Source organism: Diuraphis noxia, unplaced genomic scaffold (genome assembly GCF_037042655.1).
Source record: "Diuraphis noxia isolate RWA-SAM2 unplaced genomic scaffold, SU_Dnox_SAM2 contig0003, whole genome shotgun sequence".
Classification (NCBI taxonomy): Eukaryota; Metazoa; Arthropoda; class Insecta; order Hemiptera; family Aphididae; genus Diuraphis; species Diuraphis noxia.
The window spans coordinates 6,435,497-6,456,571 of NW_028301713.1; the positions used below are offsets into that span (position 1 = coordinate 6,435,497).

Sequence of the window (21,075 nt, forward strand, 5' to 3'; positions counted from 1 at the left end):
CCTTAGGGTGGGGCGAGCAGGGCCCAGGCCCTGGGCCTCGCGCTTTTTGTTTAAATCTGGGGCCTCGCGTTTGAAAAAAGTAGAAATTTTATTTTCATAGTATATTGTATATTTTATTTTATCAGTAAATATCAAAAATTATATAAAAATAACAAAGTTGATTCAATGTAAAAATATTGAAATATCAATAATACAATATTATCGTAATCGCTACACATTGCTGTGGTGATGCGGGTAGCAAGCAGCAGCCACCGACCGTCTTATTCGTCGAATTTTTATTACTTATTAGTTATTAGTAATAGATAATAATAGATTTAAAACGTCGCCGTCGCTCGTCAATTGTCACCGTTGGAAAACATTGATAATAATAAATAATATTTATTGAGCAAATAGTAGATAGACCGATTTTATTAGTAGTAGTTTTTACTTTTTCGTGTGTACGTTTGCTGTTGACATTGATTGTATCTAATATTCTAATACAATAATATTAAAATGAGTGGTCGATTACGCGATAAATATCGAAAATTTAAAAGTGGTGGTGTAAAACGAAAACTTAAGATTGCTGTTGAACATCAAAATGAACGTCAAAAAAACTCTTTATTCAATTTTTTTAAAAAATACCAAAATGATACCATAGTTGATAGTTTTTAAATTGAAAGTCAAATAAATGCGAATCTCCAATTGAGCGATAATGACGATGTTAATAATTCTGAAAAAGTAGAAGTTCAATGCATTAGTGATAGTGATGAATATCAAAATGAAAATGTACAACTGGTATCAGATGATTTACGACCGAAAGAAGAAATCAAGAGCAGAAAAGTACATGAAAAAGAACACAACAACGACGATCCAGGTAACTGGTCACAAAATATTAATGATAAATTACGAATTTTTTTAGTTGAAAACCCATCTTCAAAAATTAAAAATTATAAGTTTCCCTCTAACGATAAAGGTCGAAAATTTAACGTAATTCGTTATAATAGAATAATGGCTAATGGGGAAAATGTGATTAGAAATTGGCTTTTGTATTCTAAATCTCTTAATCGAGTATTTTGTCTCTATTGTCGTTTGTTCCCGTCAAAGTCTACATCATCTTTGGCTTCAATAGGTTTTTTAAATTGGAAACAGATTAGTGAACGTTTAAAAGAACATGTATTATCTATTCCACATAATAAGGCTCAAGAAAAATGGATACAATTACGTATGGGACTTGATCTTCATAAAACTGTAGATAATAATATACAAGATAATTTAAATATTAGTATTCTTAAACGTATTATTGCATGTATAGAGTTTTTAGCAGAACATAATGACGCTTTTCGTGGTACAAGTTCTAAATTATATACAGCGAATAATGGTAAATTTTTAGGACTAATACAAATTATTGCAACAGTTGATATTATTATGGCCGATCATTTGAGGCGTATGTAATGATGAAATACATGATCATTATTTAGGACCTAGGATTCAAAACGAACTTATTAGTATTATTGCCACAAAAATACGTGATGAAATAATTAATCGCGTTAAACAGAGTAAATACTTTACGACTTTATTAGGTGGAACACCTGATAAAAGTCATAAGGAGCAGCTTACATTTCTTTTACGTATTGTAGAAATTTCGAAAAATTTTAAATATGAAATAAATGAATACTTTATATGCTTTATTCACATTTCAAATAAATCTGGTTCAAATTTAACAGAGGAAATAAAAGAACAATTACAATTAATTAACTTGGATCTGAAAAATTGCCGTGGTCAAGCATACGATAATGGGGCAAATAGGGTCGTCCAAAACAGGGAGTACAATCTCGAATTATTTCAGAGAACCCAAGAGCTTTTTTTTTGTACCATGCACTGCGCACAGTCTTAATTTACTTCTCGAGGACATGGCATCGTCTCTACCAGTGGCTATGACATTTTTCGGCGTAATTCAAAGAATTTATTCAATGTTCAATGCTTCTACTGAAAGATGGAATATTCTTTTAAAATACATTTCAGACTTTACTTTAAAACCAATGTCAGATACCAGATGGGAATCTCGGGTCGAATCGATTAAACCTATTCGTTTTCAATTATGCCAAGTACACGATGCTTTAGTAGAAGTCAGTGAGTTAACAAAGGATCCTAAGATAAAAAGTGAAAGTTCGTCTTTGGCAAATTATGAATTTTCTTATGATTTTATTTTAAGTGTTGTTATTTGGTATGAACTACTATCTGCTAGTAATAAAGTTAGTAAGAGTCTTCAGAGTGAAAACATGGAACTGAGTAATACAAGAACTATTTTAGACCTAATTCACTAAATTAATATTTAGTCATGCTACCATGATGTAGGTACTATATGTCCATACACCTAGTGACTAGAAATAACTTAAATTTAAAATATTTTAATTTATTACAATTCGCATTTCATGGTAAATTATATTCTTAAAATATCAAAAATAAACTTCAAAATAAATTAGGATTTGAGTAATATTATTATCTGCCAACTAGCATATAAATATATCTACTAACTTTTTGGTTCCACACTTTATTCTTCTTGTATGTACTAAGTACTTATATTTAATGTAAGAAATTTAGTAAAAAAAAATTATATAAACTAAATTATTTAATCTTTAAAAAGTTTAAGTAAACATAGGTATTAGCATTGATTATAAATACTATAGATCGCTCACTGCAATACAAAATACGCTGTGCGGAAATTATTTCCGATAGAGCGCGATAAGGTATTATTTTTGTCAACAATAAAATTAATATTATATTTTCTAATCGCCCGCCGGATCGTCATAATCGCCGACCGCCGTCGCACATCATCGTCAACCTCCGTTGCTCGTCGACCCGCGACCCGCACTCTCGTACAACAATATTATTTGCGCCAGCATAGCGCATACCACGCGCGGCAACACTCGAATTCAACAAAATCAAAAAAAATTATAGTTATAGGGTCGGTATATCAGCATTTTATATTTATATTATTATTTTACATGACTGTATTTATTTTGGTTTTTATTTGAGGAGGTTATACAACATATTATTATTATTTATTACCTTTTTTTTTTTTATTTTATAATAAACACAAATTTAGGATAACAACATTTTAATCGTAATGACACAGTACAATATATTGGTACAATAATTAAAAAGGTACTCGGAAAGAAAATTTATGGGATTTTAGATTTTTTTAATTATAAAAATATCATTAAGTCTACTAATTCTAAGTATGAAACATGTTTTAATTGTTTCGGAATATCTTTAATTTATCCGCCTGTTGAATTTCTTTGTTATGAAGTTTTGATGTAATCCATTTGCATTCTTTATAAATTTTGGTTCTGAAAAGTAGCTCTATTATGTACATGTAATGATCTTTGCACGAAGAGTTTAAAATTGAGGTATTTTTAACAATTTTCTTGGTAGCATCGTTTGCAGGGGCGTATTCAGCTCTTCTTCCAGGGGGGGGGGGGCGAAATTTGAACTCAAATCATAGGTTCTTATAAAAAAATTTGTACATAAACGATAGTGTACAGATTATTAATAAAGTGGCGGATCAAAATTGTTCGATCGTTTCGCTTGCTTAAACTTCAATAATTGATTCTACCCACTTTCATAACCCATAACATTAATTATTGTAAACAACATCAACAGTATATCAAATAAAATAACTTGACATAGGACATAGGTACATATAAATATAAAAGCATATTATAATAACGACATAATATAATAATAGTTTTATTAAATATATAATAATTAATAATAAAATAATATTAAATAACAAAATCCAATTTCCTTTTTGTCTTTGAAAATCGTTCAATAACTTTTGATGTGTCAATATCAATATTTCTATGTATGTTCATTAAAGCCAAACCTGTCAACCTTTTCTGGGACATTTGGCTTCTCGGCCATGTTTTTAACCTGGTGTAACATATTTCAGAAAGCATTAAGCAATAAGCAAACAGCCAAAAGCCAAAGGAGTTATGATTAATGCAAAGCAAAAAAGGAGGACAAATTTATAAAAATAATCACAGAATTAAATAAATAAATCAATTAAATATCTAAATCAGACTATCTAAGTAAAGTAATACTAAATAGCGGAAATTAAATAAATATGATAGCATTTTTAACTATAGTTAAGTTATGTCATAAATAATAACTAGTAGTAAAAATAAATCTAAACTGATTTTGCTCATACTATATGTATATATTTTGTGCTCTTTAGAGTGCATAAATGCATGCATATTTAGTATATTTTAAACCACATAAGTTCTAAGCCCTGCTTTTTATCAAAATTATTTTCTTCTAACTTAAAGAAAAGCAAAATATACATGCATACCTTCTTAAAGTAGAGAAGCTGCGTTCTGCTGATGCGATACTTACTGGTAATGTTGCTAATACTACTAAAACCTGTCTAATTGTAGGAAACATGACTGGATGACATTCATCAATAGATTCTAATACATCTTCTGGTATTTTAAGACCTCAAAATAATTTTAAATAAAAAATATGTGATTTTTACCAATCAATATGCAAACTGTATTTAATAAATTAGTATTTACCTTCATTTTTCCTGGAAATCCAATTTGATTTCCATAAATCAACTTCTCCTTTTAAAATGTTAATGTTTATATCCAAAAATATAAAATGTTCAATTACTGTATCAATCATTTTTTTGACATTGAGTGAAGACTTGTTGATTATGTTAGCTGGAATAAATTCAATCAACTGAAAAATAGCTGTTGTTTTTTTATTTAGTAATCTTGATCTCAAGTCTTCTAAAATATTGTCAATTAGAGGAATGTACACAACTCTCCGGTAATATTCCTCTGGTATATTTGCAGGAGTATTGGCCCTTTTATTTTCATTTTTTGTTAATCTTGGAAACTTGACTTCAATGTCTAAGTCAATCATTTTAGTTTTAGCTTCAAGAAATATTTCACTAAAATATTCTTCAGCATTTAATCTTTTATCTTCTAAATTTTGTACTATACTGGTAATACAGCTGGAAGCAGCACTTACATCTAAATTAACTCCTTGTAACATTTTACTGGCTGCTAGTGTAATACTGAGGATATTTGATAATATGTACAATGTTATAATAAATTCACAATTGCACAAACTCAGGAGTAATGAGTTAGCTTTAGATGATGATACTTGATCTGTCCATTGAGATATATGTGTTAGATTTTCTATAATTTCTGACATGTTGGTTTCAAAGTCTATTATACTAGTGTGACGTTCTACCCAACGTGTAACACACAAACTGGTTAATGATGTCTTAGAACTTTTGGCACTTTTAAGGTTATTTTTCAAGATGGAATTCTTTTTGGAAGATAAATGAAAAAATGAAATGGTTTCTTGGAGAATTCCCATAGTATTTCTAACGATTTGGACTTTCGAAGATTTAGAAATTGATAAGTTTAGAGCATGATTAGTGCAAGGGCTGTACATAGCATTTGGACAGCTTTTCTGGACTTCTTGTACAGCTCCTCTTAACACTGATGTCATTACAGAACAACCATCCGTGCTAATTCCTATACAGTTTTTAAGGTTAAGTGACATTTATTTTAACTCTGATACTACTATATTTCCAAGTACATTTCCTGAAAAAATCAAGGTAAATTAGATTTTTAATTAAAATAATACAATTAAATAAATAATGTATTCACCTGTTAGCTTCGGTTCTTTAGATAAATGGTCATCAATCAATGTATCTGACAAATCATTATTTGGAATGGCAGTCTGGTTTTTATTAAAATATGTATCATGGCAATTGATAAAACCAACGAAACGTTCATAAATGTTATTTTTCTTATCAATGTACCTTAAAGTTAAACTCATTTGTGATATATGAGACACATCGGTCGTTTCATCAAAGATAATACTGTAAAATTGATTTGTATTAATTACTTCATCTAATATAAACGATAGTATTTCTTCCTTAAAACATTTAATCAGATCTTCTTGGATGATTGGAGAAATATAACTAGCTTTTGAATTAAAATTAAGCAAGTTATTTTTCAATTTTGTATCACCAGACATAATACGGTATTTCAAAAGTTCGCGAAAATTACCTTCATTCTTCACAATAGAATAAGTTGGATTAGTTAAATTTTTAGAGTCTTCATTATCATGAAATATTATTTGTCCTGATTCACGGTGCCCTCTGAAAGGTATATTTTGGCGTCCCAAAAAAATTATAGTTTCTATTATAGGTTTAAACCGGTTTCTGTTTTCTTGAACTTGTCTTAAACGTTCACTGTTTAGAATATTATTAACCTGCTTATTAGGTGAGTTGTAAGTTTTTAAAAAGTCACTTGATTTTAAAATTGCATCCTGATGGTAATGATTTTGATTATGTTTTTCTAAATATCCATCCTTACCAAGTAATTTTGAATATTGAATGAGTGGTAATGTTACAAGTTTTTTCAATTCTTCAGTATTTTGTTTTCCACCTTTATTGTGAGTTAAAAAAAGTGTACAATATTTACAGAAACAGTCAGATTTTGATACAGAATATATTAGCCACGGATATTGGTCAAAATGATTATTTCTTAAAAAACGTTTTTCCTCTTTTCTTTTTTTTTGTGAATGGAGAATGGATACTCAAAGTTTTTCAGTGGTTTCCAAGGGTTTTCCAACAGTCTACATTTTGGGTGGTCGTCAAGTTTTTTACCAATAAAATTACCAATATCATTATCGAAAACTAAATCTGATGTTATATTATTTTGTTTATTATCATCACAAATTACATTGAGTTGTGGTATTGCTCGTGGTATTGCTGTTTAGGAAACATTTACTGGCTCATTTGAATCACTTACCTCTGTTGACGATATTTTTTTGTTTGGAAAATAATTTAAAAGAGAAGGCTGTTTCCGCTTCAAAGAATCCATAGTAATAAACTAACCTGCTACAGTGGTACTGTCGTCTGTCGTACGTGAACTAAAATAAATTTGATTATAGTATTAAAAAAAAAAAAAATAACATAATCTTGTAAGTTGTAGACGATCACAATTATAATAGCTCCACACTGCCACAGATGACAGATACAACAACAATAATAATTATTGTATATATCTGTGATTACAGCCAATATATCTCTAATCTTTTGACTCTTATCAGTTTTATCTACAGCCATAATTGGTTATAGATGTTTTATTAATTGATAACAGGTTTTTGATAACTATTATCCATTTCCAAAAAAAAAAAAAAAAATATGAAAAAAAAAATATGCACTGTATTTTTAATTTTTGTAATATAATATTATAATAAAATATGTAAGCACCTATACATGAAACACATTCAACAATGTCCAGGGGGGGGCGATCGTCACTATCGCCCCCCCCCCTTGTATACGCCCCTGATCGTTTGTAAGTTGAGTGACTATTTTTTTTTCAATTTTGATGTCTTCAAATTTCCTTTCAAAAATAGCAAGGCAAATATTTGATATTTTCAATAGTATGGATGAAGGCATTTTAAACCTTTTGTATTAGTAAATATATTATCAAACGTTTTATAAGTTAATAATAATTGGTTTTTATCATTAAGATCTTTTTCAGTGATCAAATTTGAATAACGATCAACGCACTTAAATTTCTCGAGACACTTATTTGCTAAATATCCTGAGAAATAAACAACGGTACATGTTTCCAGTGAAGCGGGTATAGGGCTACAGTCTAAAGATAATGAACTGGTTTCCGATGAGTTATCAGGTACTAAATTATTTTGTTCTTCATCGAGATCAGTTTCTATCAAATCTGGGTTTGGACGATCAATTAAACATTCTTTTAAAACATCAACATTTAAATATTCATCGTCATCTTCTTCACAGTTGCATTTGTTTGAACATTTCATCAAACTGTATGAACAGATGCTTCCAAAACAACACCTAAAAGTGCGAGCTGTTGGATTTCTGTTATAACCATTTCTTTGTCTTATTATTGAAAATAAATTTTCCAACGGATCTTGAGTTAACCGATTAGTCATAAAAAAAAATGCGTTTACTGGATATTTTTCAGTTTCCATAAGTTCTGACTCGTATAGATTAAGCAACGCAGTTGAAGTCCAAACCATTCCTGAAAAGCACGGTGGAGTACTGTTTTTTTTTTTATGGTTAATTTTAATAAGATTATTAAATCTTGAAATTGATTTTTTTAAATTTGAAAATACTTGTGGATTTTTACACTCAGTGGACGTTTATTGGGATTGTTATCAAAAAGATTTTTACTATTTCCAGAATCAAATATGTCGTTTACTGTTATAAAAAAGTTTACAATGTTGTTTTCCGTTGAAGATTTTAACTGACCCGTAGCCACACAAGTTTTAATTGAAGCTGCTACTGATCTGCTCAACAATTGTATAGCCAACTTACATGACATTTTAGATTCTGAGCGCTGCGATGAATGTATTGATTTTACCATGATGCGTGTGAAAAATTCTTAATACATTTCTAAATAATCGAGAAAAACTAACTAAAAATTAAGGGAACAACGGGAAATTTTACGCACACTCATTTTTCGACAAAATCGATTTTGGTTTTTGATGTAATTTTAAAACAAATGTCATAGATACATGAAATTTTCACTGAATGTTTATATAAGTATATTCTATCCACCATGCAATTTTCAAAAATTTTCGACTTAAGTTGAACTATTCATAGGCATTTGAAATTTTCGATCATTATTAGTTTTTTTTTAAATTAATATTGATGAAAATTTTTTTGTTAGGCAGAAAAGCTTGAAAATTTAATACAAGGCTCTTAACATATTGTTACTATAGCAGTTGAAAAATAAAATAAATTCATAGTCACAATTTTTTTTTATAAGCATTCAAAATTTGAATTTTGACAAAATACGTAAAAATCACGAAAATTCACAAATTATTTTAAGCTAGAAATTCATAAAAAATGTTCTTTTTATATCTAAGATTTAAAAAGGCGGGTAAGTCGTGGATGTCACTCTGCTGTACAGTAGGTTACAAGTGGGTTACTGTAATGGATGGAATTAAATTTGAATCCAATGATATTGTAATAACGCAAAAATAAAAGAAAAGAAAAAATAAAGAAAAAAGGAAAAAAGAGGGAGAGATATTGAAAATAAAATTAATAATGATAATAATATAATACAGCTAATAAATATAACTAAGGCTCCTGCCAATAGTTATATTAATTAGAGTAAGATATTAGAAATAAAATTAATAATAATGATATTAATATAATATTATTCAATATAGTAATGTAGTTATTTATTATTTATTTATGGGAGATGAATTGGTCTGAATAAATTGTAAGGCAAACACAAGGGACACAAGCCTTGAATGAATGCCTTAAATATATTTACAAGTTATTAATTATTTTTAGTTATCTTAACATATGTCTTATTGTTTTAAATTTGCGTAATTACCTTCCTCCTGATCGTCGGAGGGCTCTCGAGGTTGTGATTCGAGAACGATCAAGTATACCGATGATAAAATTATTGGTTATCAATTTATTAAATTATAATAATTTAATAAATGAAATGTGATACCTGTATATAACTGTAACTATATGAATATGGATGCGCATGCACCTTACCTTATCCGTAGCTGTCTGAAGACGCAGTCGACGTAATAAGGACGAAAAGAATTATTTTAAACACTCAAAAAGAAATAACGGAACACTGATTAATTTCGTCTTTTTTTATAAGGAACGGCACAGTTGTCGCTCTTAGGATCTTGAGAGTGTGTGTTGGTTATCAGTGATGTGCTCCTGCACTGTTCTGTTTAAGTGGTGCTCGTGCACTGATGAGAGGAGACGATTTTGGTCAAGCCCGCCAGAGCCACCGGCGGCCCGATCAAAGGTGTCGGTGTCTCCAAAGAAAATTGTCTTATTCTCTGGCGACAGAGACCCTGATCTGACCATCCCTTATCTCCGGCGGCACATGAAAGAAATTGCATGTGTTGCGCCCACGGTTATCTACACAGGTTGGATAACGGGCTGTTATTGCGCGTCGATGGGTGGTGGACTCACGAACTACAGCGCTAGTTGTATCTGGCCCTATTACTCCTCAAACGACCGTGGTGGCGTGGTGTGGTTTAGGGCATAAAACGCTAAAACGAATTGTTTTTCTTATAATCTTATCATGATTATTGATTTTACAATCAAGACATTTAAATTTTAAAATATGGTATCTAGTTCACAACTATCAACTAATGATTGACTTTACATAAATTACAAACTAAGATATAACATGAAACACTGTTTGGTTTTGAATTGAATTAAAATAAAATAATATTTTAGTACTTATTAAAATTACACCATACTTTTTTTATTATAGTATAATTATTTGTATTTATTTATCTGCACAATCAAAATTTTTGTTTGGTTCAGATAAGATATGATTCTTGTACCCTGTAAATGAATACACAATATTTTAGGATTTAAATAAAAGCAACATTTAGCATATTTTTAAATTCTTTAATGCAGCAATAACAGAGCAATAGATATGTAATAATGATACAAAAAATTGTGTTTTATTATTGATTTAAAATTTGAATAAAAGCTACAAGCATATTTTGTAATTCTTTAATGCAGCAATAACATGGCAATAGATATAGGTATAATAAGGATAAAAAATTTGTGTTTTTATTATTGATTTAAAATTTGAATACAAATAGCAAACATTAAAGCCAATTGAGTATATAATATTAAAACAAAAATAACTATGACTAGTTTGTTTTATACTTTGAATTTAAGAATTATATAGTTTTGATAACTTTTTCTTTTCTCTCGAAACTTTTTGCATTTTCAAAATCTCCTGGTATGCAAACTGCCTCAATCTCATCAACACTTCACCATAGGCAAAATTTGTAACAATACTATTCAAAATTAAAAAATTAAAATTGTACGTTTGTAAAGAGAATACAGTAGGTTTTTTACTTTTTTGTTCAACTTTATACTTTCTGATAAAAACAGTTAAGTGAAAATGTGATAAGTGATATATATTATGTAGAACTATAGGCTACAATTTAAGTCATGAGCACTTTGTTCGTAAAATCAATTATATATAAACAATTAACAAAACAGTACAAAACGACGTATGTTCTGTTACGAAAAATAGGGCCAGATACAACTAGCGCTGTAGTTCACGTGGCCACCGCTCTTGGTCGATCTGTTGTTCAGTACAGTATAGCGCGAGTTACAACCTGTGTAGATAACCGTGGTTGCGCCGTACCGTTATAATCCCGTACAGTGTCCTGTACGTGACTAGACAATGGGAATCGTTCCAATCATCAGTGACTTGATTTGTTGGGGTTTTTTAGAGTATATTACATGCGTGCGACAACTTTACCGTTATTTAATTTATTGCATGAAAATAACGAATTTACAATTATTATGATATGTGAAAACGAGCATATCATTACAATATTATATCATTGTATACGAAAAACGATTCTGAGCGAAAACGGTTTATCTGTCTAGGATAAAATATTATAGATTATTAAACATTTTCAAATCTTAGATTTAAAAAGAAAAATTTTTATGAATTTCTAGTTTAAAATAATTTGCGAATTTTCGTGATTTTCGTGATTTTTACATAATATATTGTCAAAATTCAAACTATTCAAAGTAAAAAAAAATTAAGACTACGCATTTCTTTTATTTTCCAATTGCTATTGTAAAAATATGATAGGAGCCATGTATTAAATTTTCAAATCTTAGATATAAAATGAAAATTGTTTATGAATTTCTAGCTTAAAATAATTTACGAATTTTCATGATTTTTACGTATGTTGTCAAAATTCAAAATTTGAATGCTTGTAAATAAAAATTGTGACAATATTTTTCTTTTATTTTTCACCTGCTATTGTAAAAATTTGTAAGGAGCCTTATATTAAATTTTCAAATCTTAGATATAAAAGGAAAATTTTTTTATGAATTTTGAGCAAAAAATAATTTATGAATTTTCGTGATTTTTACGTATGTTTTCAAAATACAAACTTTGAATGCTTGTAAAAAAAAAATTATACTTATAGATAAATTGACGATAAATTATAATTGATAGGTACCTAACCACTTACGATCTTTTACCATCTTCCATAATAAACCGTTTTCAAGAAAAAAAACCCATTTAATTAAGCTATGTGTGTGTATACTGTATAGTACCTATATATAGTTTATTATATAATATCGGTCCATTACTTACGATTGTTATCATACTTATAATACTATCCTGTGCATAGTGAAGATAATAGGTATACTCCTAATATATTATCCGCTATCATAAATTTATCGTATGGTGTTGTGGTGGAGAAGTCGACTTTAGCTTTGCGGAACGACGCCGTTGTGTGCAACGTCGGGCCATATTGTCTATATGTCTATCGATTTGATAAATTTTGAAGACAACTGAATATGTAACATTTATATTTATTAAGAAGATTTGTAAGTTGAAATTAATAACGTTGTAATCTTATGCTACGATGTTTAAAATCCAATTTGTATTATACACTCACAGTGAATTACTGTTAATTTATTAATTCATACTTTATGTTTGTTAAAAAAACACAGACAAATTACCATTTTAATGTAATAGTTTAATTAAAAGAATTTATGTTGATTCATTAATTTGATTACTACACGTAATGTTTTATTAAACATTAACATCACGTAGTATGAATAACTTACTATTTAATATTTAACATATTATTTGACTTAAACTGTATTTATAATTTTCTACATATTATATAATATACCACAAACTTAATATGTTGTTACACGCATATAACATAAACTTGACATTATATTTTTAATGAATAACTTTATAATACAATTTAATATGAAAAAAATTCATAAATTACTAACGCCAGTGCAAACTAATTTCCTGTTGCTTTATTTACATTAGATCACTAAGATACGTAATAGTTATATTAATCGGATTATATTTGTTTTAATGCAATGATGATACCCTATTACATGGTTTGTAACCTTTAATTATAATAGTTATAATTTTCCACCTGTGTACACAACCTTTTTTCCGAATGAAAAGGAGAGTTGACATACAGTTTTCTACCCTTTATTTTTCAACTGTTGAGTGACTTCATAACTGTTTAAGAACAAACGCTTGATCACAAAGTTCAAAACCCCGATGTACGTTTGCATACCTACTTCGCCTTTCGATTTAATATACACCACACATTATAGACATTATCTTATGGATATATATCTGTTCACAAAGAGTAAAAACTAACAAAAACCAAAAAAAAAAAAAAACCAAATAGATTGAAAAAAAAATTTATTGCTGAGCTGAAAACAAATAAAATTAATTTAATATTACAAAACATTGTATTTAACTAATATTGTTCAACTGAAAACTTACTGGATGTTTCCATGCTCTGAAATTTATTAAATGTATGGAATTAGCATTTTCGTCAGCAACTATTTAAAATTAGTACTAGATACTTACATCACCCTTCACCTCCACCGCGGCTATTCCATCTGTCACTGAAGACATGGTGGGGTCTTCAGTGACAAATGGTGGCTGTGGTGGCGGTTGTGTTGGTGGCTGCGGTGGTGGTGTTGATGGTGGTGCGGGAGGGGGTGGCACAGATTGCCGTCGAGGAGTCGGTGGTGCTTTAAAAATGATTAATATTAAATACAACTGCAGGTCGTGGTAGAATATCACACATACTCACCAAAGCAATTCCGCACTATGTGCCCCCTCCTTTTACACCTAAAGCATCCTGAAACACAAATAAACAATGTACAATTTCATTAAGAGAATACTTGATCGAAATTTGTATTTGGTACGAGTCTACTCACTAAGGTTTTTTTTTATACCTCCTTGGCGGTCAGATTGGGAAGAGTATACAGGTGCGTTGTACACCTGTACACCCTTCCCAAAAAATTTAAAATTTTGTTCTATTTTCATTCTAAAACAGAAAAAAAAATTTAAAGAATAATTTTCGCAGTTAATTATTCTACTTCTGTGACGTGTAGGATATTGCATTACAACACTTAAGAACCTACAAGGCATTTCAACAAATCGCTTACTACACACTGACTGTGGTTATCACAGAAACGTTTTCATCTACACAAATTTTATAAAATTACACATCATTATGAATTAACGAAAAATAAACACGTGGCCTGTTATAACGACAAACTACACACATTACATGCAGTGACTTCCAAAAAAAAATGATTTTTCCATAAACACTATTCTACGTAGGTACACGTTATGAGTTTTGAGAAGAGGATGCCAGCTCTCGCAGCAATGTTACTATAAAATTCTAGGCCATGAACCACAATTTTATGGCCCCTAAGAATCGTTTTTTTTTTTTGATTAAATTTAAAGTAAAATTATTGTGAACAATAGTTTTAACGGTATAAACCTAACCTTTTGACTAAACGAAGTGGTTTTTAATTATTGATTTTGGTTACCTACAATTATTTAAAAAACACGATTCATTATGAATTTACAAAAACAAAACAACCCGGAACACGTTTTTTTATTTTGATTGTAACCACATAAAGAGTATAATATATTAGCGATTTCAATAAAAATTTACATTTCTGCAGAAATAATTCTACTCACGATTACATGTTACGTAAAGGGATATGTTCTACACGTAGATACCAAAGACAAGGATTTCTGCTTTACGATATTTTACAAAGATGATTTAAAATTTTGATTTTGATTACCACACGAACATTGTTCGCGCAAGTTGTCAATTGTGATCGGCCACTGATGCAGATGTTGCCACACTGCTTTCCCATTGATCGAGAAAGCAAACGTCGTTCGATCAGCTGGATCGAACGGCGTCTAGCCGGCGCGTCGGCCCGCCGCCGTGCGCGCGTGTTGTTGTTGCGTCTCTTAGCGAGATACATCGTTGGGGCGTTGGTGTGTGTGTGTACTTTGCAAAAACGACACTTTTTTTCTGTACACGTGATTCTCGGTTTGCGGTTATTTTTCTGTGCCATTTTGTCAATATTATTAACCAGCTCCGGTTTAGTGATCAACATTATATACCAGCTCCGGTCCAGTCGACAACATATACCAGCTCCGGTCCAGTCAGCACTATATACCAGCTCCGGTCGAAACCAGGTCCAGATCATCGTCCTTGTCTCCTTACGGTACCGTTCCTTGTTCTATATTATTAATGTATATTATAATGTTTGTTGTTATGTGTAAAATCTAAAATATTATCACTTTGTTATTATTCGCAATCCTGAGTTAATGTATTATTTATTTTAATATTGTGGTAACCCCATTCCCGACAGGGCACGATTCATTGCTGTTCACGAACCTCCCAGGTAAGTACAGCTGTGGCGCACAAACATTTTAACTTTTCCAAATTTTATAAAATTATAAATCATTATAAATTATTAAAAATAAAAAACAAAAACTGAACACGTGGCCTGCATTGACCACTGCACAGTGCATAGTGCAATGACTAAAAAAAAAAACAATGATTTTCTCATACCTACATTACTTTACAGTAGTGTTACTTGTTTGAGTCAACTTAAAAGAATACAAAAATTCACATTGAATCAAACGCACACGTGCCGTAAAAGGCCTTTCAACTTTACGATATTCTACTAAATAGTTATCGAATATTTTCTGAGATAGAATATAGAATAACATATATTAAATATTAAAATTATTTTAAAGTATTAAAAAAAAAAAAAAAATGAATAAAACAAAAAAACGTGAGACAAAGCTAATATAAAAGTACCTTAACCAAATATTTAATATCAACAAAGGTCTACTTACTCGATTACCGCTCGATTGTTCAATGAAATTAGTCTTACCGTCTCCTGATCACATAGCCTGTTGCCAAAAAAAGTGTTTTCCGTGCGATTAAACGAAAGGTGCGTATGACAGAGATCAATATAGTGGATACGGAAGATAGACAGAGACCGTGTCGTAAAACGCGCCTTTGATAACAATATATTATATGTATAGAAAATCATTAAACACCGTTCGATCAAATATCATTCTTAAGAGGCCGTCACAGTAGGAAAAAATCGACCGTAAAAACATACTTTTTTATTTCCAATAGTACTCAGGCCTCATTGATCGTAGAAACATGATTTTAGTATCAAAATAATAACGAGAAGTTGTACTTAAAAATATTGGAACAGATTTTTGATTTATGTTTTCTAACCAATTTTATTTGCATTTGAAGTTTGTAACAAATTTTAATTTTTTTTAAAAATTATATAAAATCAGCAAATTGAGGTATCGAAAATCTGTTCCAAGATTTTTAAGTACAACTTCTCGTGATTATTTTGATACTAAAATCATGTTTCTACGATCAACGAGGCCTGAGTACTATTGGAAATAAAAAAGTATGTTTTTGGCAAAAAAAATCATGAATTCGCCGTCGTCATCTCGCTGCTCTAGCGACTACAGTGGCAGCATTTTGAACAGTACTTCTGCCACCACCCCGCGTTCATAAGCAGCGGTACCGCTCCATAGGTCAAAACTGGTTATCTATCTCAGCCGCGCGCTGGTTATAAATAGCCAAATTGTCAATATGAAAATAATAATTTTGTCATTGAATAATATTATTTTACATTTCCAATATTTTCGTATTCCTATTACTATCGTATTTTACGCAAAATGGAACCAAATCTGGTATTTGGTTATAATATATATTATATTATTATATATATTATAAATATATTATAATAATAAACCGTACCTAATATAATATATATTATAACCGTACCTTATATACCTAATACTAACCAAAACTGTAACTAATCAGCAAGAAAACGTCCGATTCAAACAATTTTTTTTTTTCAAACTGTAGTAAACTATTCGATAAAATTGGAAATTTTTATTTCAGATGAATTTTTTTACATTTAAATCAGTATAACTGTATATTATGTAAAAAACTTACATAAATATTACATATACATACATAATACTTACGTTAAATCATACGCTGTGAAAAAAATTATCAACGATGGATAAATAAATATGTAATATTTCATAATACTAAGTACACAAATTATTGTTTTTGTATATTAATTAACATTTAATCAGCATAATATACGCCAATTTTATTATTGTCTGTCAAACAAAATTTGCTGAAACATTAAACGATTTATATAATATTACTAATTTACGAATATATTTTTCAAGATTACGTATTACATTGTTTATTAATTTATATTGTATTTATTGTAAGGTGCAAGTACTGTAGTAATTATATTCTAACAATTATTTAACTATTTAATTATTAATGATAAAACATTAAATATTGAAATAAATTGATTCAAATATTGACATCCTGCATGTCTAACTGTTCACGCCAGTAATTATTGGTAGTAGTAAACTAGTAACTAATACATTTTCGCTAGATTTTTATTACGGTTTATATATTTTTTAATTATTTATTCACGTGAAAATGGATCAACTCAACAAAAAAACTCGTCGCTGCGCATCAAAAAAATTATCAGTTAAAAAATCGCTGAGTTCACGAGTGAAGAATTCTAGGAATTCGTGATAAGATTAAGAGGTAGGTACCTATATATTATTATTATTAATTTAATACAATTCACTAAAATTATGTTAACAAAGTCCCAATCCAGAAATCGCAGAACCTATTGTAGAATCATGTTACGGTTTCCAAGGCGCTACCGGTCGCGGCGGCTGATCGCCGCGGCTAGTCGTGGCCACACTAATTATACGTGACTTGCACTGACTGGTTTCCAAAGCGCGACTGCGGCTCGCGACTGAACTTGAGCCGCCGCGGCCGGCGGCTGTACCGCGACGAGAGCAGTGTTTCGCGACAGTCGCCGGCGATTATTACAATTGGTTCAAAATGGCAAATACATTTACACCAGAAAATGATGACATTTTAATCGAAGAAGTGCGCCTGAATACTGTTCTTTATAACAGTCAGGATATAAAACATAAAGACATTATATATAAAGACGAGATATGGAAAAATATTGCAGGAAAAGTAGGAAAATCCAGTAAGTTTTTGAGTAGAAATTACCACAATATTTAAACAAGGAAAATTATTATATTATATGCATACATACCTACCTTTACTAAATATGTTTAGTGGACGATTGCAAGAAGCGATGGAAAAATATAAGGGACACTCATAATCGGTATAGAAAAAGATTGGGTACAGGATCGGCTAGTTCCGCAAAGAAAAAATGGTCATTGGTAGGCAGAGTTTCTTTTCTAAATAATGTTGAATGTGAAAGGAAGTAAGTTAAAATAAGGACTGGGTTGTTATGTGTTTTATAATATTATTTTAATTATACTTCGTTTATAAATTATTTATATTTTTTCTGGTATATATTATATTATATATTATTAATTACAGTCCTACCTATACAAATTTTATGTAGCGCCATACACAATCTAATAGTTATCCAATTGAAAATAAAATTGATAACTTTGTAACTTTTTGGTATATTTCATTTTGGCATTTATATTATAATATATTATACTTTATGCGAGTTAATAAATTATGGGTACACAATTATTTAAAAAGAACTATTCAACTTATTCCAATGATATTTTAACACATTTGATATAAACTACATAGTACGTGTTCATTGCATATGGACGAAAGTCGAAAGGTTTTATCCCGTTTATAATTAAATGGTTCTGTCGTAGTTATCATAGAATACAGATTATAGTAGTATATATATAGAATACCGAATGTCCCACCAATAAAATCACATTTCCGGAGTATTATTATTTTCTGGATATTTAATAATTTATATTAATAGTTTTAATAAGGCATCATAATATATCGTCAATATAGGATATAAAATTATCAAATAATGTATAATATATTTCAATATTTGTCCCAGAATAAAACAGAAATTAATTAATTTCACGTTATTTTTAGCTGGTAACTGGCAACTGATTATTTTGCTCATAATTTTGTGTTGCTACATATATTATTTTGGTATACAATTTATAAGGACCTATTATTATATAATATTTTATATTATTACAAAAAACAATATTTTATAGTTTCATTAAGTGTATATGTATAAGAATGTTATCGATAGCGGTTCGTCTACGACATAAAAGTCAAGTGTCCAATTTTGACCCACCGTGTGAAAATAACATGTGCAATATACTAGTATTTATAAGTATTTGCAATTTTTAATCTTTTTAGTTTTATTTTATATAATATAAAATATAAATTATTAGGTTAGAGGATATATTGTTAGAATACTATTTATTTTTCACAGCTCTTCTTCCAATTTAAGTACCCAGCAAAGTGATTTAGAAGCTGCAGATTGTTCTATTGAAGCTGAAATAGACGTTGGCGTTAATGAGTTTAGTGACGAAGAGTCTCCCGTGTCGCCTGGGTGTTCATACGCCGGAAAACGTGTACAAATTGTGTCGAAAACAGACAAATTAAACGTGTTGTTAGCAAAGAGAGCAAAAGATCGAAACACAATTATAGAAACCATTGAAAAACAAAATGAAAAAATTTTAAATTACCATAAAACCGAGGAAGATGATATTGATTTTTTTTTCAAAAGTTTGGCAATTACAGTAAAAAAATTGCCTAATAAAGGTATAAACGAGGTTAAAATTAAATCATTGGCTTTAGTAACAGAAATCCAAGAAAAATATTCAGTTCCTGCACAACCACATATAACATCTGTTGTTCCTGACCAAACAAATTACTACCAGCTTTCCAGTCTGCAGGCGGTATCAGATTCTGCAGTACTATATCCCATGTCATCAGATTATTCTGGATTTGGAAACTACCATAATAATCATGGTGAGCAGTAAAATAGGTTTATTAACATAATACGTATGTATACTAGGTATATTTTGTTATTAATTTTTATATTATATTCATGAATTAAGTATGCAAGTTTTTTTTATAATATTTTGAAGGAACAAAATAATGAATTAAGTAATCTTAATTATTTTTTTTTATTTCAAATAGTAATTACTTTTAATGTATTTCATAATTTTTAAATAAGAATAAGAATTTATTCCAATTTTATTTTTATTGTTTATACTTATCATACTTACATTTAAAAGATTTAAACATGTATAATTTACGAAAATAAAATAGATATAAAAAGAAAAGACAATGCAGTATAATTAATTTTTTATTAAAATTTTATAACAACATATTTTTATAATTGTTTACATGATTATTAATAATTACATATAGTTTGAAATTTATACATAATGCAAAACTCTCATAATAATTCATTATTGCCAGGATACGGACCCTTCATTATTGAAAAAATGTTTAAAACGGTCTCTTACTTCAAATCCCTCGATATTGTAGAATCCGCCTCCTCTTGTCATTGACAGCATATTATTGGTGGGTTCTGTTTGTTCAGAATCTAGCTCATAAAATGGTCGTTTATTGTTTTCCATGTAAGCATCCCTCAACATATTATGCAAACAACATGCAACCCAAATTAAATCATCACATGTCGTTATATTTATATTTATAGGCTGGTAAAAAACTCTAAATATTTGACTGAGCAAACCGAAAGCATTTTCTGTGACTCGCCTAGCACGGCTTAGTCTATAATTAAAATTTTTTTTAGAATCGTCTTCTCTGCTTGCCTTCCTTGAAAATGGTTTCATTATGTGCTTGTGTAGTCTAAATGCCTCGTCACCGACAATCACATGGGGTACAATTATATTGGACCCAGGAAGAGCACTATCTTCGGGAAATCTAAATGTTCCTCCAAGAATTTGTTTTCCCATTTCGGATTTAAAAAAAATCCCGCTGTCACCCTCTTTGCCATACGATCCTATATCAACGACGATAAATTTGTAATTTGCGTCGACCATAGCGAGCAATGCTTTCACTTTAAAATCAATTGTATTAGCGTCCGGCAAAAATATGGGCACTAATTTAGTTTTTAAAACAGATAATGTTTCCTTTATTATTAGACTAATGTAGCTATGACTAATACGGAAGCCAAATGACAACGAACGGAATGACTCGCCAGTAACTCGGGATCTCTTTTCCATAATTACAAGGATTATTTTTCGACAGTATTGCTCGCTATGGCTAGACTGTTATTCAGGCGCACTTCTTCGATTAAAATGTCATCATTTTCTGGTGTAAATG

General features: G+C 29.7%; 1 protein-coding gene and 1 pseudogene across 1 annotated transcript; one reads left to right on the forward strand and one right to left on the reverse strand.

The window, feature by feature from the left end:
• Window positions 1–4,296: 4,296 nt before the first annotated feature.
• On the reverse strand, window positions 4,297–6,887 carry LOC149056611 (52 kDa repressor of the inhibitor of the protein kinase-like; annotated as a pseudogene).
• A 10,825-nt stretch (window positions 6,888–17,712) lies between these two features.
• Window positions 17,713–19,866, forward strand: LOC149056612 (uncharacterized). Its single transcript, XM_089224463.1, has 3 exons — window positions 17,713–17,959; window positions 18,052–18,202; window positions 19,208–19,866. The coding sequence occupies exons 1-3, from the start codon at window positions 17,806–17,808 to the stop codon at window positions 19,758–19,760; spliced, it is 858 nt and encodes a 285-aa protein (XP_089080589.1). The 5' UTR covers window positions 17,713–17,805; the 3' UTR covers window positions 19,761–19,866.
• Window positions 19,867–21,075: the final 1,209 nt, after the last annotated feature.